This window comes from Seriola lalandi, unplaced genomic scaffold (genome assembly GCF_002814215.2).
Source record: "Seriola lalandi dorsalis isolate HSWRI2012SDOR001 ecotype SW California unplaced genomic scaffold, Sedor1 jcf7180002054343, whole genome shotgun sequence".
NCBI classification, from domain to species: Eukaryota; Metazoa; Chordata; class Actinopteri; order Carangiformes; family Carangidae; genus Seriola; species Seriola lalandi.
The window spans coordinates 362,283-382,316 of record NW_019524896.1 but is presented as its reverse complement, the minus strand read 5'-3'; the positions used below and the strand labels follow the sequence as shown (position 1 = coordinate 382,316).

The 20,034-nt window shown below is 43.4% G+C and overlaps 1 protein-coding gene and 1 long non-coding RNA gene across 2 annotated transcripts in view; one reads left to right on the top strand and one right to left on the bottom strand.

The window, feature by feature from the left end:
* Positions 1 to 2,994: 2,994 nt before the first annotated feature.
* On the bottom strand, positions 2,995 to 5,775 carry LOC147819047 (uncharacterized). The gene is made up of 2 exons (XR_015437332.1): positions 5,294 to 5,775; positions 2,995 to 4,928 (listed from the first exon to the last, which is right to left on the bottom strand). It is a non-coding gene; the product is annotated as an uncharacterized LOC147819047 (long non-coding RNA).
* The window catches only part of zbtb16a (zinc finger and BTB domain containing 16a), a 135,887-nt gene continuing 120,742 nt past the window's right edge, over positions 4,890 to 20,034 (top strand). The window contains exons 1-2 of the mRNA XM_023407655.2: positions 4,890 to 5,045; positions 8,308 to 9,634. Coding sequence (XP_023263423.1) covers positions 8,397 to 9,634 — 1,238 coding nt within the window. The 5' untranslated portion in view covers positions 4,890 to 5,045; positions 8,308 to 8,396. The remainder of the gene's footprint in view (positions 5,046 to 8,307; positions 9,635 to 20,034) is intronic.

Genomic DNA, 20,034 nt, shown 5'->3' with positions numbered 1-20,034 from the left:
GGGGGGGGGTTTCTGGTTTGCCTGTTCAACTAAGTTTTTGTTGGCAACTATATCAGGATGGACTTACAAATTCTTTCTCTTTTCCATCTTTCATCATTAACCTGTATTTATGTAGCACCTTCCAAATTGTGCACGGTGCTTCGCCGTGCAGAAGAATAAACAGCTTTGAAAGACTAGTAAGACAAAAACACTGTGGTAATAGTTTAAATGATGCATGAAATAAATGGCTTAGGGAGGAACTTCATTAGAATTAGACAAGGCAAATAATGACAAAGATCATCGACAAAAAAAAACAATGAGAAAAACCATAGAAGACTTAAAAGATTATCCTTGTCTCATTTTCTTGTATATTTTTTTCTTAAAATCAACAAATCCCACAAAAAAACTTCATGTGACTCAAATTCAAAGCTCAATAATTTCCTCAAACAGCTGGACACTGTATTTTTTAGCAAACGCCACTCAAACACGTGTAAATAGTGTATTTGGGGACTATTTTTAGTGGCGAATGGATATACATTTCGTGCCTTGCTGAGCATTCACAGCAGCAGGACAATCAATGTGGGACTGACTTGAATTAAACTACAGTACCAGTTTCATGGTAATGAGGAACACAGTATAATGTTGTATCTCACCGATCTGACTGCTCTAATTATTTTCATATTAAAGTAAAACTTGGACCGTATCACATCCAGAGTACACTCTGAATGAAAAAATGGCCAATTAACATAAAAGGTTAGTGGGAGGAAACGTGTGAGCTGAAGTTTTTATTAGAGATAAATATCACCCACTCATTTGTCATTACTCCTAAACTGTGCCCGTGGATCACCATGGAATATGAAATTCATTATGGTGTTTTTATATAGCTGATTGCCCTTTTCATACACAGGAGAAAAAAAAAAAAATATATGTATATAATATAATAAAGCTGTGGGAATGCAGTGGAAACACATGCAGTGCAGCTCATTGTAGATAATATACTGAATCACACAGGAGCCGTTCACTGACGGTTAATGGCCCCATTTCTAACCTCAGCTACAAACCAAAACTTCCAGGCAGCCCATCTTTTTCTAACTCTTGGTATTATTATAAAGTGCAGTGATGATCTGGTTTTTATAATTTAGCCCTCATCTTCCTTTCCTTCAGTAAAACGGTGGATTATTGCCAGATTAAGGGAGTGCCTTTTTCTTTATCCCTGGATAAGCCTGCACAGCACGCAGCTCAAAGGTAATGAAGCACTCTGTGATCCGTGCCCAGATGAATCTAAAAATTCCCAGAGCACCACTGTATTTTAAAGGAAATGAGATTTCCCTGAAAGCCCTCTTCAAACCTATGCTTTCCATTTTGAAACAGCTATAAACTGTGTGACTACTTAGAACCTGATGCAAGAACCTGGACCTGTTGCTGTTTTAAAAATCAGAGTAAATAGGAAGATAGAATTTTGAAATGCAGTAATCTCGTGCTTTCATGGTCATTTGAAGTGAAAACGTAAATATCAAACAATTAACTGCTCAGAAACTAAGTCTAGTCCAACATTCAAACATCGCTTTACAGAATGAATTATGTTGTCTTCTAATTGAACTGAGCTTTTACTATTTTTTCAGTCGTGACACCAAAATCCTTGATTTTGTCAAAGTGACCAAAACACACTTTATTTAGGCGGTTTGACTAGATTTCATGATTTCATTGGGGGGTGGGTCAGTACCGCAGTGGGAAAGAGGAAATATCTAACCTTTGGCCATGCTCAAAGGTGGGTTGCTTCTTTCTGGCTGCATCCCACTGATTCCTCTGTCGTTCCACTGGAATTCTTGTGCGTGTCTTTGAAGTCTAAAATGCATTCAGGGTGTCGTACTTGGTTCTATGCACGAGAAGCAAGAGAGATAGTTGTGGGAAATATGAAAAGAGTAAGTTTGAGAGAGAGAGAGAGAGAGAGAGAGGTCCAAACCCTGCCTCATGTTCACACATTCGACCACCACAAACACTGTGAAAGGACGATTTAGACAAGTGTTGACGAGCACTTCTTTAAAATCATTCTGGGGCCTTTGCAGTACCACGGGGTTGTAGTGGGTCCATGATGCTGCCTGTCGCAGGTCCTCAGTTACTTACATCACTGAGAAATAAAAACCAGTGCAGATATGAAAATAAAGAAATAAACCAGTGAGACTATTGCACAGCAAAAGTTAATAGCTGTATCTGAGAGACCTTATAGAGGAAGCTTTGTTGTAGCCGTGAAGACTTTCGAGTAGACCTGAACCCCTGTGCAATGTCATGCCCAAGCATTTATCTGTCATTCGTTGTTTGGACTGTCAGTCAAAAGACCTTTTCGGGTCAAAGCCGGCAGCTCTTGAACACACTGAGGAGTAGACTTTGTGCCTCGGCTACAACAGACCTATTGTTATTTAGTCAATATTAGTATTAAATATTTTCTCCTCAGCACACCACAAACCCAAAGTGTGCTGTCAACCGCTGCTGATTGACTGAGCGCGCTGAGTGATCTGTTGCAGACACCGACCCCCAGCCTCCCTCAGATAGTCTGCTCTGACCTGACTTGTCCATTGCTTCCATTTTATCAGGCTCAGTCAGTGGAGTGTTGATGTGAGCCTGAGGCGCAAGGATGACTAAACTCATCATCCTGGATGATGAGGCACTTCCAGCTTTTTGGTCTCGCTGTAGTTGTGTTGTAAATGGGTCTTCTTGCACCACCTGGCAAAGCTCCTTATTTAAGGTACTCGGCAACCCTCAGCTTGGGAGTGTTTCTATCCACTTTCTCCATACAGTCAGTGGTGAATATATTTGACCTCAGTATTTTCTGTCTGAGACAATTCGTACGCCTGAACCAATTACCAAAGTGATTTGTGTATGTATTAAATCTTCTCTACAATATGTAATATTCACCTGAGCATATTAGCATATTAATATTATAAAGTCATTTGGATGCGTCATGAATGAACCATGAATATGTAAAAAAATTAAAAATGAAAACATCACTTCATCAAGTAGGTGTTGAGAGAGATTTTAATAAATCATTGAAAAACGTTGACCTGGAAAGTAAAGGAGGATTAACAAAGTCCACAGGACATGAGGGACAGAAATGACTGCACAAATGGATAACTAAAATATCAATTTAAAAACATAATGCTTGCAATCTCCTCTTTATTCTAAAAGCTTGACAGATTCTATTTGTGACTTTAGGAAAGTAAAAACTTACAGGGAGCACTTAAAGGCAATTTAACAACAGAATTAAAATTTAGTGAAATTAAACCATTGGGTAAAGAATTGCCTCAAGCCAGTGATCATCATTAAGGCAAAAACATCAATCAAGTTCTACAGCCTTAAAGTATGCTTTCACTATAAAAGACTTTGGGCCATATCGGGCCAAACAATTAAAAGGTGTACCATCCACTGCATCCCTGGTTATTGGTCAACAGAAAGAGCAAAAGGGAAAATTAGAGCAATGCTGACAATCAAGGGCTGTTAATGCACTGCAAAACCATCCGGCTGGAAGTCATTTACTCCGCTGATCATTAAGAATGTACTTTCTATAAAACAGGAACCACTTATTCCCTGCGCCGTGTCTTTTGTTTCATGGGTTTTCCTCAAATTAGTGTCAGTATTTTCAAACAGGACCGCTTCAGCAGGAGAGTCAAGAAAACTGCATCTGATTCTAGAAAATTTCTTGAGATCAGAAATATAATCAAATTCTTTTTCAAGAAAATACAATTCAATAAAAGACGAGAAGAGTTTGTAGATTAATGCAAACCCACTTGGCCAGAGTGTTTGTTATCACACACATTACACACCTCTTTAAACGGGATGAAATCTGGCATCTTAAGTTACATTAAATGTGTATGTGTGGAGCGAATGTTGATGTGTGAACATACTAATGTTCAGTGACGCCTCCGTGCCGTTGGCTGGCACTGCGGGGGGGGGGCTCTACCCTCACCTGTGTGGTTGCATCATGTGGTCATATGGCCCGTTAACATGGCTCTGGCGTCTGTCCAGGTTTCTGGCTGAGGTACCTGTCTGTCACCTGACCATTGCTGAAGTGTGGATGCTCTATTCCAGGTTGAAAACTACCAGGGGTGATGGTTCCAAACATTAATTATTGATTATATGATCTGTTTTCCCCACCGTCTTTCAGGACTTTGCAGCTCTTTAACACTGTCGTCAGAGAGGTCGTAGCCTGAATTGAGAAAGAAACTATTGGTTCACGTACTCAATTGAAAAGGGAAAGATGCATAACAGGGAGTAGGAGGCACTGATACGGTGCTAGCATAGAAATACAAGCATATAAATAAATACAACAGTACAAAATGTGGTTGCTCCCACTTCATAGTACATTACGACAATGAATTGTTTTAACCTGTTGAACCACACATGTTTTTGGCTTGTGATAATAGAACCTAAACCTGCATCGGTCAGGTTTTTGCATGATTGCTTTTTTTTCCATCTGATTTCAAATATACAGAATTTATATAATACATTACAGTTGTTTTTTTTTGTTTGTTTTTTTTTTTAAAGCACCTTCATGGATCATGTGCATCCTACTGTCCAGCTAACATCTGCATTCATATCTGTGCTGCCACTTAAACTTATAGAGTGAATAGATTGAAAATGGTTACAGGGGCTGGGGTGTTTCAGGAGTCCCCACATTTTACTTTTTCCTTACAGGCCCACCAAACTATTAAGTCTGCGCCTGGCTGCAGTTTGAGGACAACTGTAGGCTGTATGTGCATTGACACAGCTGGAGGGAGGGCAGTGTCGCTCACCTTTCACTGCCATACTGTAACACAGCCGTTTGACATGAGACAGCCCCCTAGGTGTCTCACTTTCTCAGTGTTTGTATGGGCTGGAGCGCAGCAGCGGCTGCCCGTCTGCCTGCTGCTCGTCTGGCTGACTGGCTGCGTTGACGTCAGCGCCGTGATGATTTGCTAAGGCGAGAGAAGAAAGGAGTTAGTGCGTGTTGAGAGAGCGGGTACTGCGAACTGCCTTACTATGCTGTAGCCCCAGTCCCCCTACACTATACGGAATCAAAACGTGCAACTTAGGTGAGTACCAATCCGGGCTAAACGGAGCTGCAATTTGCCGGCGACAAGTGCCAGACCCGCCACTCTGCATGCGTCTATGTTTTCTCTGTGTACTTTCATTCACCATATGGATGTTTTGATGCATGTATTGCGCTGGGGAACGTTTGGCTTGTCCCCGTTCAACCTCATGCTGAAGTTAACAATAAACGCGACTTTGGCACGCAAGTTGGATCTGCGCACCGGAGTGCTGGATGGAAACAAGTGTTTACCTGATTGCGCTGCAAGGTGTTGAAGTTTGCATTTACGCACGGTAGCCTATTGTAGAGATGTTAAGGTTGACGCAACCCCCCCTCTCGGTCTGGTTTAGTATGCTGGAGATCGCAGCCAGAGGACGTGAGGTCTGGCTGTTTCACCGGGAGCCAGACAACATATGACGCCTCGCTCCATGTGACTTTACTGGAGAAATCGCGTTTGCTCGTTTTGATGGAAATTATGCAATTTTTAGGCAGCGGCACTCTTGCCCGTCCTTGTGTATCCAGACACACCAGTGTGGCTCATTTAGCCGTGATGACATCATGATGAGGACTGGAGACATTGGTCTCTATACTCGAAACAAGCCCGAATCCAGGCACTGTACACTCACACTGCATTTGATTGACAGGCATCTGGATGTTTGATTGGTTACCAATAATCGGCTTGCAGTCCCACGCGCAGCATACTGTGAGGTGGGGAACTGGTAACAGATGCGATGGCAAATTGATTTGTTATCGAGACTGCCTGATCTCCCCCCCCCACCACCCCCTTTCACTTTTTTTCCTCTTTATCCTTTAGGCAGCTTCCCGCAGATCACCACCTTTCTCCCGAATTGTAACAAACCGGGATTTGAGTATTTCACCCAGCCTCAAACAAAGTCCACCTGTGCGTTGATCAGAGCAGAGCTGCCTTGAATCGGCGAGAGATCCTGGCAGCTGTCTGTCTCGTGTGTACTTTTTAGCACGCTCGATGTCCCCGATTGTCCCCCTTAGAGACGCTGAACCATTTTGCTCCGTGCACATTTGTGTCTGTCAGTGTGGCTCATGGTCTGGAATATTGAACGCTGTTTATTCTTGTTGTGGCTGGGTCGCCAAGGCGCGCTACGGCAGACAACTCGTGATCAGATTGATTATGCTGCCTTTCGCTGAAGTCGGCCTAATGTGGTTATTGTCAGCGGTCGACATTGTCCTCCAGGGAGAAAATCTCTCCTGGCTTAATGTACTTAATGTAGTGCGCGATGTTTTTTTGCATAATGTATAACGCTGTGTGTAATTTGTCTGGTGCGGCTGGCCAACATTAACACTGTCTAGACGCACGCAGACCTTCCCCATATTAATAGAGAGCTAACTGGGGTGATAAAGTCTCCAAACAGCAACTTTGCATTGTGTCCCAGTGAAGCCACGGCTCGGCTGATTGCCCACAGAGCGCAACAAGCATTGATCATTGACGGGGCCATAAATCGCAGCTATTGGCATACCTGTAATAAAGATAATGTCGGGTTTTAGGCATGACCTCTGTTGACTGAGAGGCAGAGCTCAGTTAAATGAGAACCTGTGGTTTCATCATTACCTATCCTATATCGATCTTGTCAATGTGCCGAAAAGACAAACTGTCCAGTGACCCAAAAGCCGGGCTGGATTATTTATTTTCCATGATCCTCGCAGCAAACAATAGCTGCCAGCACCATTTACCTTCTGCATATTTTGGTTTAGGCTTGTGTGATTGTGTGCTTTTGGAGCGATCTCACATATCTGGGAGTTCTTGATATTATTATTATTATTTTAAAGTCGTCATCTACTTGGAAGAGTGATGATATTTGCTCTTTTTTTTTTCTGTCTGCGTGTATTGTTCTCAGGCTGGAAGGAAGGAAAAGAAGTGCTCAGAAACTTCTCCCTCCCCATTATTTGTTTGTTAAAATAAAAATGAAGCTCTTTTGAAAAAAGATTCCAAAAATTAAAAAAAAATACGTTTTTCAAAATTAAAATGTAAAATGACTAAAGAGAAAATAAATCAAGATGAACTGGACAGAATGAGCTGTAAACCTGATATATTGACTAGATTGAGTAGACAGAAATTGGCCATCAATAAGCTCATGCAGAATGTGGGTCAATGGAGGCGCTTGGCTGGTCTGGTAGTCATTCATTCATTCATTCAACTATAATATAATGTGGTGCCAAGACTGTTTATTTAATTATAATAATGAAGAGTATAATTTCAAGTGTAGGTCACAACATGAGGTGGAGATATTTCTCTGTGAAGTCGAAAGGATCGTGTGAAACAGGAGTCACATTCATGATGTTTCATGTAAAGTGCAAATAGTGGTGAAAGTGTTTCATTTAATTTAAGCCTTTCATTGTTATTATAGTTCAGGTCAAACTATAATGTAGATACGAGGTGGAGCAACATGTTGCCCTGTTCACTTGAATAATTGAGTTAACAACAGTCACAGAGACAATCCCTCATTTAGGATTTTTCGACATGAGTGACCGAGAGCAGAGCAGGGTGTTTGGTGCGGCAGCGTTTGTGTTTGCCTGTGCCTCATCCTGCTTTCCTTTCCACCCATTTCTGGCCGCTGCTCTCTGCTCCCGTCTGTGATGGGAATACTGAGTAAGATGCTATTTAATTTCAGAAAGGCTGCTGACGGTCTTTGTGAGCCAAGCAGCAGTAAAAAAAACACAATTCACACTTGTTTAACCGGTGTACATCCCCATCAGATAACCAAATGAAGACATCTTTTTAACATAACATATGTTGGACTGATTGGTATGCAGGGTGAGCTTGTTGGACGGCTCACAAATTGTCTCCCCTCAGAAATCTACAGTCCGTACCATCCACTGATTTTTAAGAACAAAGCCACTGCACAGTGTGTTTACCGTCCCTGCAGGATATTTCACAATTTGAAACTCCACTCACTTCGCACTCGCCATTTACAATAATAAATAGAGGTATACTCTGAATAAATATGTTGACAAATTAATTGCATTTTTATTTTCAGGTTGTAATTAATGAATGTGCTTCGCATACTATTGTGAAAGACGACAGTTGGGGAATCGTACACGTTTTTTGTGTTCTGTGAAAAGAGAAAATTCATTCATTCATTCAATTTTTTGCAAATAAAAAGAGGATAAGGAGAATTTGTTGGATTTGAAAGTGTAACAACAAATAGAGTTGGTGTGGAAAATATGTTAGCTGTTGCGTCAGAAGTTACCATGACTGATTTTTTTCTTTTTCATTCTGTTTCACCATCTAGGTTTCATCTTGTTTACAAAGATAGCTAAAAACACTGCTGAGCGGGGAAGGCGAGCCTCATGAGTCGGCCTCGTGGATTGCATCGACATAATGGATTTAACTAAAATGGGTATGATCCAGCTCCAGAACCCCAACCACCCCACTGCCCTGCTGCAGAAGGCCAACCAGATGCGTCTGGCCGGTACTCTGTGTGACGTGGTCATCATGGTAGACAGCCAGGAGTTCCACGCTCACCGGACTGTGCTAGCCTGCACCAGCAAAATGTTTGAGATCCTCTTCCACCGCAGCAGCCAGCATTACACTCTGGACTTTCTTTCACCAAAGACTTTTCAGCAGATTTTGGAGTATGCTTACACTGCCACGCTACAGGCCAAGGTGGAGGACTTAGATGACCTTCTGTATGCAGCGGAGATCCTGGAAATTGAGTACTTGGAGGAGCAATGCCTCAAGATCCTGGAAACGATCCAGTCCTCAGATGAGAATGACGTGGAGGTTAACGTTAATGACGGGAGCACAGAGGAGGATGACGAGCGCAAAGGCCACAATGGAGCCAAGAACTCAAAACAGCATTCCACGGAGAGCCCCTATCTGTCAGGTACCCAGCAGGTCTCCACCATGTCCGGCATGGTGGACCAGAGTCCCTCGGTCTCCACTTCCTTCGGCGTCTCCACCCTGAGTCCCACCAAAGCTGCTGTGGACAGCCTGATGAGCATCGGCCAGTCTCTGCTCCAGCAGGGCTTCGGCGCTGAACAAATTGTCCATGGCAACTCCCACCACCTGATGACTGAGATCAAGACTGAAATGATGCAAGTGGACATGGGCGGCAACGGCCACGACAGCCCCCAGAACATGGAGTCCAGTGCCTCCAGCAACGGCGAGCGAAGCGGGGAGGACAGGAACCGAGATGGTCCCGGAACACCGACCAGGAGCAGCGTAATCACCAGTGCCCGCGAGCTGCATTACGTCCGCGACGAAGGCATGGGTGACCATCAAGCTGAAGTCAGCCAGATGGGGCTGGAAGCAATGGCTGGAATGACGGAGAAACACCTGGCCTCGCTGTACGCCCTACCTGTCAATCACAAATCAGATGCCATCATGTCAATGCCGGCATCCATGGCCTCCGCTCTCCCCATGTCCCCGGCCCTGGCTATGTCTATGGACTTCAGTGCCTACGGGGGACTCCTGCCTCAGAGCTTCATCCAGAGAGAATTCTTCAGCAAGCTCGGGGAGCTGGCAGTGGGCATGAAACCAGACGGCAGGAACCAGCACGAGCGCTGCAATGTTTGCGGTGCAGAATTGCCAGACAACGAAGCTGTGGAGCAGCACAGGTAAGCCAAGTTTTCTTTTTGAGTAGCTGCTTGCTTATTGTTCTGGCCTTGAAATTTATGGTCCTTGTCAGCCTTCCAGTTTAACAGCTTTTTTTTAATTTTTTTTTTTTATTTACTTTTATTTTTTTTTAATTTCAGTGACTCACATTTTAATGGTTTATGCTAGAGTTCTTTGGCAGTTTCCTTTATATGCAACTGAAAGTGAAAGTCTTAAGACATATGGGCTCAGAATTTCAAAACACCTCACTAATTATACATAATACTTAATTGCTAATTGCTATGGGTAACAGGGACTCAATTATAAACCTTTACCAGTTGTAAGTCGCCTGTTTTTGACATGGAGAATAGGAAGAAAAAAACCCCACATATAGTCACTTATACCACTCATTTTTAATGTCCGTGATCATGACAACTAAGTAAAATCACCCATCCACACATCTGTTATATATGAGTACGTGACATCCTTTGATGGACACGAACCTTAGCTCTGTGTGTCTGGCAGCTCAGGCCCAGACATCCACCCCTTCAATAACTGCCAAGCCTGTCCAGGTGACTGCCGAAGCAGTGCTGTCGTAACATTGTCTAAGACAATTAGTCACACCTTACGAGATGTGGGCGGCAGCTATCACGCACTTACCAAAGTGGTCCCCCCCCCCCATCCTGGACCCAGCTCCCCCCTCCCCTTTCTCATAACTGCACAAGGGGGGCCCTTATTAGCTTGATAGCTGGAGTAAATGGTCAGCTCAGGAAATGAGTGCTGGACCTGGGCTGTGAGACAAGGAGGTAGTTCTAGGACAGGGGAGTGGCAGTAAACCAGCACAGCGCTATTTCAATCAGTGCATAAAAATAAATCTGAAGGCCTGGAAACTTACCTTTTTTCAAAACTCCCCACACATTGCGTGTCGTGTCATCTTATACATCTCCGCTGCATCTGTCACACTTTTATCAGCCTTGTGGAATGTACTTGCTTCACTTCGTTTGTGGGTTTTGCGCAGTCAGTGTTTTTGTGACTAAAGGCCTTTTCTTACCTTGAGGGCCACCTTCTCACCTTGTAATGTTTGCTTAAATCAATAGGAATGCACAGTGGTTAAAGTTCACATGAGGATTTGAACCCCATCACCCGTCCCCTCATGCGTCAGCCGGTATCTTGGTATGCACGGCTAAGAGCTGGACTGATTCAGTCCAAGCTGCTAAGTTTCTAAATCTGTCTCAATGTTGTCTTTAGAAAATACTGAATATGAAAGACTAGCTATCACCCCAAAGAGAGGTTCCCTCCTTTGCAGCCCTAAACTACAATATTGTGCAGTTTTTATATATTGGTGTTCACTTGCATCAGTCAGTTGTAGTTTTTTTTCTTTTTTTTTAGTGTTCACAGTTACTTCTTAAAGTGCACAGATTTGTGTGGCCTTCCTGATGAGTGCTTGTTATTTATTGTGTAAAAGAGGAATTTCTGCATGGACACTATTTATCTTTTCTTTTTTCTTTTTTTAAAAACAGCAACTGTAGAAGTGAATTTTTGGAGTTCTTCCTAAGCAGGCTTAAACAACAGCTTTAAAATGCACTATAGCCTCTGTGAAAGATGCGGCAATGTAGCCTCACTGTGTTAAAGGACAGGCTACACTTGTCTCTGTCTTGAGAAAAGTCTGGCGTGTGAAATGGTTGCCTGTGTTTCAAGAGGAATTTCATCAATTCGCTCAAGCTGGGAAATCTTGTATCAAAGGAGATTTCCAAACTGTTTCATGCATTGATCTTCCCGCTTCGCCCCATAGCATACTAATGGGTTAATTTAAACTGGTTGATACACCGACACGACACTGTTTAATATTGTACGCGCTGTCCTGACAGCCTCCTGAAGTGTAGAAATCAAACATTGCATCATCCGCTGTCTGCTTTGCCATCCGCACATGAAAGGTCTGCTGTGCTACCCTGAGATGCTTGATAATTCAGACGCTCCTCGTGTCCTCGCAAATTCCAATGTGGGTCATTTGATAGCATATCAAGCTCATGCTTTTTCTTTTTTTTTTGTTGTTTTTTTTCTTCTTCTTCTTTGTATAGCCTGTCAAGGTGCTGATTCTTTTGATGTGAATACAAGATGTTTTATTTCAGACGAGCGGAGTCGTGTTCCCTCGGACTAATTACACATCATTTCCCCACAGCCACTGTGTCAGGGTCACCGCTGCCTCTGCAACAAACACATAAAAAAAAGTTGGCAGAGTTCAAATAGTGCAGGCAGGTCAAGTCAAACATGAGTGTAATTGTTTCCAGATGTGGTGCAGGTCATTGGTGTGAGGTGTCTGTGTGCATGCGTCTATGTTAAAATGAATGCAGCAGAAAGTACCCACTTCCTGTATAAATTTAGTCTTTGCTCCCTTTCATTCCTCTGTGCCCTGGGTTATATCATAAAAAACACCCACCCAGACTGAATACATTGTTGTATTGCCTCCACAAGTGGTCTGTGAGGAGTCGCCTATGGGAGAAGGAGAAACATGTGCTGATAAGAGGTGTAAGCACAATTGAAGTAGGGCTTAATTTCTTAATTTAATGAATTAAGATCTTAATTTTTTCATCAGATAGCTCCTCAATCAAATCAAAATGTTGCTAATTTTGGACGATTTCATGTGGGGCACAGCTGCCTATATTTAGACAACATTTAATATTTGAATACTTCTTTAAAGTAAATTATTTAAGATGTAATAAAACTATATATACTATATTGTATTGGCTCTACTATTGATCATTTTCAATACAGCCGTATCTAGACATAACCTTCCAAAGACACGTATGAAACTAAACGAAGGGCCACACTTTATAGGTGTCCGTTTCCGTTTACTGAATCTAAGCAATCCGCATCTGACCAAAACAACTTTTCTCCTCCGTCTCTCCTCCAGCAGCCCACCACCACCTCCCCGCTGACAAGCCCTAGATTTATTTCTTAAAGGAAGCCCAGGGTGAGCGTTGTTGCGGCTTCAGGGAGACAGGATTACAGCAATATTTTAGTAACCCTTGCACTGAGAAAATAATCAACACAGGAAGGGCCTGAGTGATTATTGGGAAAATAAATGCATGATGCAGGGGGCTAATTCTGCAGAGGCAGGGGAAAGAAAAAAAAAAAACCCCTCCACTGCTTGGTATTCCAAACACAGCATCCAATTCACGGGAACTAGCCTTGGGTTTATCTCTTTCACTTAATCGTCCATTCTCATGCAAATGACTGACCCTCGCTGTAATGTACATCACATAAGTGAAAAAAGAGCCTATTTTAAAGGAGAGCTTTTCCAACATATAGCCGTTAAACATTACTGAAAACCATCAATGCTTTAACTCTGTCTTTTCATAGTAGAGACAAGGTTTTCTTTTTTTTTTTTTGTAGGGGGGCAGAGAGGGAGGGGTGCATGAATGAAACAAGTCAATGAATCCATGAATCCCCGCCTCCCCTCTCTGTTTTTGATCATTTTATTTTTATCATTGATGGAAGTATCGAGGTAAGAGGGATGAGTGGGGAAAATAATCACCCCTGCATTAACCCCTGCACGCGCGCACACTCCTGTGTTCATTACCGTTCACACACATTCCCCCCCATCATCATCATCATCAGCAGCAGCAGCAGCAGCAGCAGCAGCCAGCGCTCACTCTTCCATTTCCTCTCCTTTTGTGGCAAAGGGGGACGGAGGGCGCTCTAATACCCCGGGCCCCAGGTGTTTAAACAGCGGGCCCAAGGCTCTTATCTGTGCATATCAGAGAGGGACAGATAACCCTTGGCACTCCTCCTCAGTAAACCAAGAGCAGATTGAGCCCAGATAGCGGCCCATAGCGTTTGTTGCAGGTGATAACGATGTATGCACACGCACACACTCGCACACACACACACATATATATATATATATATATATACACATCGAGGGGAGGCCGGTGGAAGGCATACGAGTTGTTTCCCTCCACATTGACACTTGTGTGCTTTGGCCACTGTCAACCATTAACCACTGCTTTCTTACTATACGTTCACGCCACGAGCAGCTGGGCAGGTGGGTTCCAGTGACCACCATGATGAGAAAAGCTTGGTAGAAGCTGGCTGAAGAAAATCTCTACCAACATAAGATTTCATTTAAATAATTTAAAAAATCCCAGTTTATCTCCCAGTCATTTGCTCTGATGTTATTTTGAGAATCATCTCTCCATTAGGGAGTTAGATTCCTTGACTGATAGGTGTTTCAACCTTTCACAACCAGCTGTGTTGATTTCCACTTCCTCATCCCTCCTCTGCCCCCCCCCACCCCCACCCCCCAAAGGCTCCACTCTCTTTGCCTCGGTTTGGTTTTTGTGGCTCCATTTAAATACAAAGATTTTCACAAGTGGTAGTCAAATCAACACTTCAGAAGCTCGGAGGGATTTTTTATGACAGCTGCAGTCAGGTTTTTGAACAGTCACATCATTGATTTTTGTCCTGATAGCGGCTGCCATAAACTCACAGTGATTTGGAGAGTTTGGTGGCGCTAGCTAGCAATTTGAAATAAAAAGAAAGACTCAGTTGTGGGGAAAAAAAACCAAAAAACTTTTCTCAGATTTGCAGCAGTTCTTCCGTTGGGGCTCTGTAGGAGTTGAATGGCTTTTGATGGCGCTGCTGACCGCAGTAGCTACTGCTATCATCAAACAGCACTGATGTCCAACTGTGAAACACTCATCAGAAACAACACAGGCCGTGTGATGGCAACTCTTACGATCAGCTAGCAGCAATTTTCTTTCTGTTTATCCCTAATGTTGTCACATATAGCACGGGACTGTCTCATTTAGCAGCTAACTGAAAAACAGCAACAACTGCTCAGGCAATTTTTTTCTTCTTTCCGCATCCTAGGAGCCACGAGGGGCTGCCGAAGTGTCTGCGTGACTAATTCTGTCTCAGACGTCTGTGCGATTTTGACCGAACTGTGTGACCTCGCTGACTTCACGTTTGGTAGAAAATCAAAAAATGTCCTCGTAGTTGAGAGATTGCATTTTTGATTTCTGGTGCGCATGTGTGGAACTTGTCCATGTGCACAGAGACCCAGTGTAGTGTGAGTGTGTGTGTGCAATATCAGAGCTCTTTGGTAGTTTCCTCTGCTCAACTTCAGGAAGTGTTTCACTGTAAAAGGGAAAGAGAAAGTTGGCTGGCAGTTTGTAAAAATGATGGACAACTGTGTGTGTGTGTGTGTGTGTGTGGGTGTGTGTGTGTTTTGAAGTAGGTTGTCAGATATTTGCTTCTTTGTCTCACTCTCAGGATACAGTATATCACCTCTGGCCTGAAATAAAATAACTCAAACTGAAGCAGCAGCAGCAGCAGCAGCGAGCTTATGATCCTAACCTGTAAAACTGTGCAAGCATTTTCCTGCTTCCTGAAAGCAGCCCGGCAACAAAGCATCTATTACATGGCAGTGGATTACCCTCTATTTGAAATCACTCAGTGAGCTAAGTCTCCCCGGCTTGCACTCAGAGGTACAGTACATGTTGGTGTAATAATCCAATAGCACAAAAAGCCTCACTCAACAAAAACACCTCTCCAAGAAATACCCAAACCACAGACAGCAGCAGAGGGGCTTATTCAAGTTGGGCTGCCACATCGTCACTCTTTTTATCCTCTCACAGGTGCTTTTTTTTTTTTTGCCCTTATTGGAGGTGCGGTGTTTGTTTATGCCCCCGAGGAACTGGTGCTTTGACCGGGCCCACGGTGATAGACGCAGCCGAGGCAGCTGCTGGCTGAAGCCCAATTATAGACAGGCTTTAAAAGGCTCTGGTTGAACCGTAAAGATTTACACCGCCATCGCTCTGATCTCAGATCTGGGCTCTGTCCTTACTGTCAGGATAGGGAGATGTATCGATTAAAGACTTAGCACAGGGGGCTACATCATGTGGAATGCACCACACACACACACACACACACACACACACACACACACACACACACACACACACACACACACACCATAGTACAGATCAAGCATTTTATTGTCATGCACTGACGTCAGGTGGCGAGTCACCTTCTTACATCTGGTGAAGCTGCTTTTTAGATGCTTTTTTCAAGGAGGATGGAGAAAAAGAGAAAGTTGGGGGGGGGGGGGGGGTTTAACATCCAGACAGTGGCTATGGCAATGGAAGGAGGTGATCTAATCAGCCTACTGATTAGATCACCTCCCCTCCCTGAGATAAGAGTGGAGGGAGGTGCTTGTGCAATAAAAGTTAGCAGCTTGACTTGGTGCGACCAGCTGCCTCTATGTGGCTAACAGCGCTCAGCAGACGTGGCCTTTGCTGATGCGGTCTGGCAGGGGCTGCTATGAAACGAACACACTGAGGCCCCTATCTTTTGTCCCTGTGGGGGCCTTGTGGTCTGGAGGGAGGGATAAGGATAACATACTGTACTGGAAGTTGGCCTTGTGTGTGTGTGTTCATGTGAGCGTGTGGGGTTTTTTTGTTTTTTTGTTTTTTTTAAATTTTGTTTTGTGTTGTTGTGAGAGAAGGGGGGAAGGGGGGGGGTGAAGGACTCAATGGGAGTACTAATTACAGCCAGTTATCAGGTGACATGCAAATGTGTTATCGGCCTTAACTTCCTGATGTCTATCTTTTCTACCAGAAGCTGCTGTGAGTGTTGGCAGGGGAACAGGTTGTGTCACTGTTTCTCTGTAAATGCACAGTGTGTGAATTTCAGCAGGGAAGCTGCTTTAATAGCATTTTTCTCTTTTTTTTTTTTTTTTTTTTGCATTTCTTTTTAAACCTTTTTTCAGAATTAGCAGACCCTCTTCACTTGGCAAACTTTCTTACTGTATTAAGGTGCATGCATCATTGTCAGCTCTCCCATTAAAAAAGAAAAAGTCAATAGAATTAGAATGATCTGGCCTTAAAGCTGAGTGGGTTTTAGTTCTAGTTCATAGAGCCCTGCCTCTGTTCTCCTAGACCTGAACGCTCTGGGTTCTAATCCCATCGATATCCTATTAGCATCCCCTCTCTGGGTCCCCGCCACATGAAAGAAGATGTGTCGGTTCCCCCTCTCTGATTCTATCGCTCTGGCAGACCGTAGGGAGGACGGCCACAATGAGCAAATGTGCTGGAGCCAAAGGGCCAACCCAAGTGTGCTCACAAATGTCCTGTGAGTGTGTGTGTGTGTATATGTGTGTGTGTGTGTGTGTATGTGTGAAAAAGCTGCCACCGCCACCTCAGAGGCCCCCTAGCCTCCCTGGGAAGTATCAAACCAGAGCCCTCCGCGGGCTTCCAGCGAGAGAGCTTCTAATTAGCCTCTTTGTTGCCACTTGAATGGTTTGCCAGAGATTGGCAAGGGGCCCCAATGGAGTGATACCAGCACGCTAAGAAGCTGGTCATAAAAATTACCCCCCATTCTCTCCACCGTCACCTGTCACAAAGGAGCTCTCAGGTAGGAAGCTGAGGCCAGAGCAGCACCATGTGAGCTTTTAATCCACCTCTTCAGGGGCAGAGGAACCGTGTTTGCTCAACAGGTGGATGCTTGGTTAGTGCTCGCTGTCTGCTCATAAAACGCTGCTCTCTGCGGCACAGAAATGAAAAGTGAAATCAAAATATTCATAACAGCTGCCAGTGGTTAATGTTAGAGTGAGCACACACTTAATAAACAAAGCTCATTATACCGCTGTTGAATTGTTAAAAATCAAAGAAGGTGAGCCAGATATGCTCACGAGCATTTCGGGTTATAGAAGAAGGCAAAAGTGGAAATACTGGAAATGCATTGAAACTTCTGTAGGAATCACTTCCTAATGTTGTGGCTTTATGGAGAAGAACAAGTAAGAACAATGGTTCAAGCGAAGTTTTAAGCCAGAGCGCAATTAATTCAGTCTAAACAACTCACCCAAACTTCACACAGCAAAGGCTGTTAGTCGAGAAGCTTGTTATTTATGTGATGAAAAGCAGGATTATCAGCTGCAGAGTTAATGGCCGACAGCACGTTGACCTATTGATTTAAATACTTCAGTACTTTTTCTTGATATACGTCATAGTATGAAATCTATTTAAAAACATCAAAAGGAATCAAATGGTTAATGTCGCAGGCAGATCATGACCTTGTGTTTACTGCTACTTATGGCGACTAGCATGTTCATTGGCCACCAGCACTTACTGTTGCTGGAATGAGCAGTTGACAAAATTTGTGCTATATTTGAACTACTGGTGTTACTTGTTAATAATTTAAAGACATTACTCCCTCTCAGGTTAATCAACAAACTTAGTTTAGACCTTGGACCTTTTTTAAGGCACAGGGAAAGAGTCAAAATTTTATTACCAGAGATGAGCATCATTGTGTTATCACAAAGCCTGTCACCCTGTTCGAAAACGCTCTCAGATCTACACTTGTGGCGTCCGACATGCTTGCTCGGTGAGCGTCGTGGCAATGAATGTCAAGGCGACTTGGAGCTTTAGCGCCGACCGACACGTTTTAAGCTCCGCTGTAATCCAGGAGGGATCAGTTGGGTAAATCGTGGCATAAAGCTTAAAACTATAATTGATTTATGTATTTGCTGACCGAAGACGCCCAGAGAGATTACCAGAGGGAGAGAGCTGATGATGGATAGGCCGGCCCCCTCACACAGGCTGCATAGAGAGGTGGGGGTTGAATTCAATTGAAGGGAGATTTGTCTGCTTGAAGAGCAAGAATGTCTGAAAACAGAGTGGAAATCGGAGAATATGCATTTACAAAATCATGCCTGTCTGTTTCTTTTTTCCACCTGTTTTGAATTGATACAAAGGATCAGACTGAAACAGTCGCTGGTATTTTTATCGTTTCAAATTTTATCCTGACATATAAAATGATGCTCTCATTTTTTTTTACCATAGACAACCAACGCAGTATTGACCAGTTCTATAAGAAACTAATTGAACGTTTATTCAGTCAGTTCTTCGCTCATGACCAGTACCAAATATCCCCTTTTATACTGTACAAAAATGAACAGTGCTGTTTCCTATACATTTCATAAATCCAGTTTTTTGGCTGTTATATCAGTTCTAGTCCACGAAAACTTCCAATCTTGAGTATATCTATAGAAAACATTAAATAACGTGACATCCTTTTTCCAGTCCAGATTTTTGACCAGCCTGTTCATTTTGTCCCAGTCTGGTGCCAAAGGTGTAAGACAAGTGGAGAACACAAATAAATACCTCCTCATTTTTTTTTGCTTAATTACAAATTGAATCCCATTATATTAGTCAACCCTGAAAATGACAGTGTTTTGTATAGTGATGAAATTCATGTGTTTCCTGGTCGATCAGACTCATTCATCACGCTGCCCATTGACTGGAATATGTCAGATTATGACATTATGAGTTTTCCCTTAATTGGCATCATAATTCCCAGATTGCCGCTGATGAGGTGTTGGATAGTGAACGCCATTTAATCGGTCAGATGGTTCTCCTGCCATAATCAGCCCATGAATCTCCCTCCTGACACATTATGAATCCCCTCTTTCTTGTTTACTGCCTCACTGTCAGGCATCTCCAAGGTCTCTCTTGACCGCTCCCAGATTGTTTTGTGTTTGTCTGTTTGTCCCTGGGCCCTGAAAGGCGAGAGTGGGATAGTAAAAGAAGAAGAAGAAGAAGGAGGGGAGAGGGGAAAAAAAAAAAAAAAAAAGCCATTCCATTTCCTGGACTGATCACTGAAGCGGGTGGCTCTGACATGTCATGACTCAAACAGCATCATTTCTGCCACTCCTGTCTCGCCACTGACCTTACAAATGATGCTGTAGGTTCCCGCCATATGCCATTAAGCATGGTGTAAAACAGGATGGAGTTTTATCCCCCTCCTCCCTTCATACTTGCAGCAGCACCCAGACACCCTCTGCAGTTTTCGCTCCCTGCTCTCACCTTTCGGAAAAGAAAAGCAGATTACAGCGGTAGTTTTCTCTCTGATGGTTTTGTCCGTATACTGTCTTTTTTTTTTTTCTCCTCTTCCTTCCCTGCTTGTGTTTTATTGCCTCCTGTGAGTGTTGGTCTGAGGCGAGGAGCTGGAGCTTCCCTAACAGGTGTTTGGGTGCTTATCGCCCACGTCTGTGCCCTTATCTCTGGCCCTCAGCTTCCTGCATCCTCTCTCTTGCATGCCTCAGAGTGGGGATATATTTCACTTAGCCTCTGACCCGAAACCTTCCTCTCTATCTCTGTGGGTCTCTCTCTCTCTCTTTCACACACACACACCCAGATAGACAGGGCTGTGTGACAGCCTGTGAAGATATTTCATCATCATCATCATCGTCGTCATCATCAGCGAAATGTTTTCTTTCCCCTCTCATTTTCATATTATTCACAGCTAGCAAGAGACCTTAAAGATTCTGCAGGATAATTAAACCAAGGCTACAAATAACAATTATTTTAGTTAATTTAATTTGATTTGTTTTAATTTAATTGTTGAGTATTTTCCTAATCAG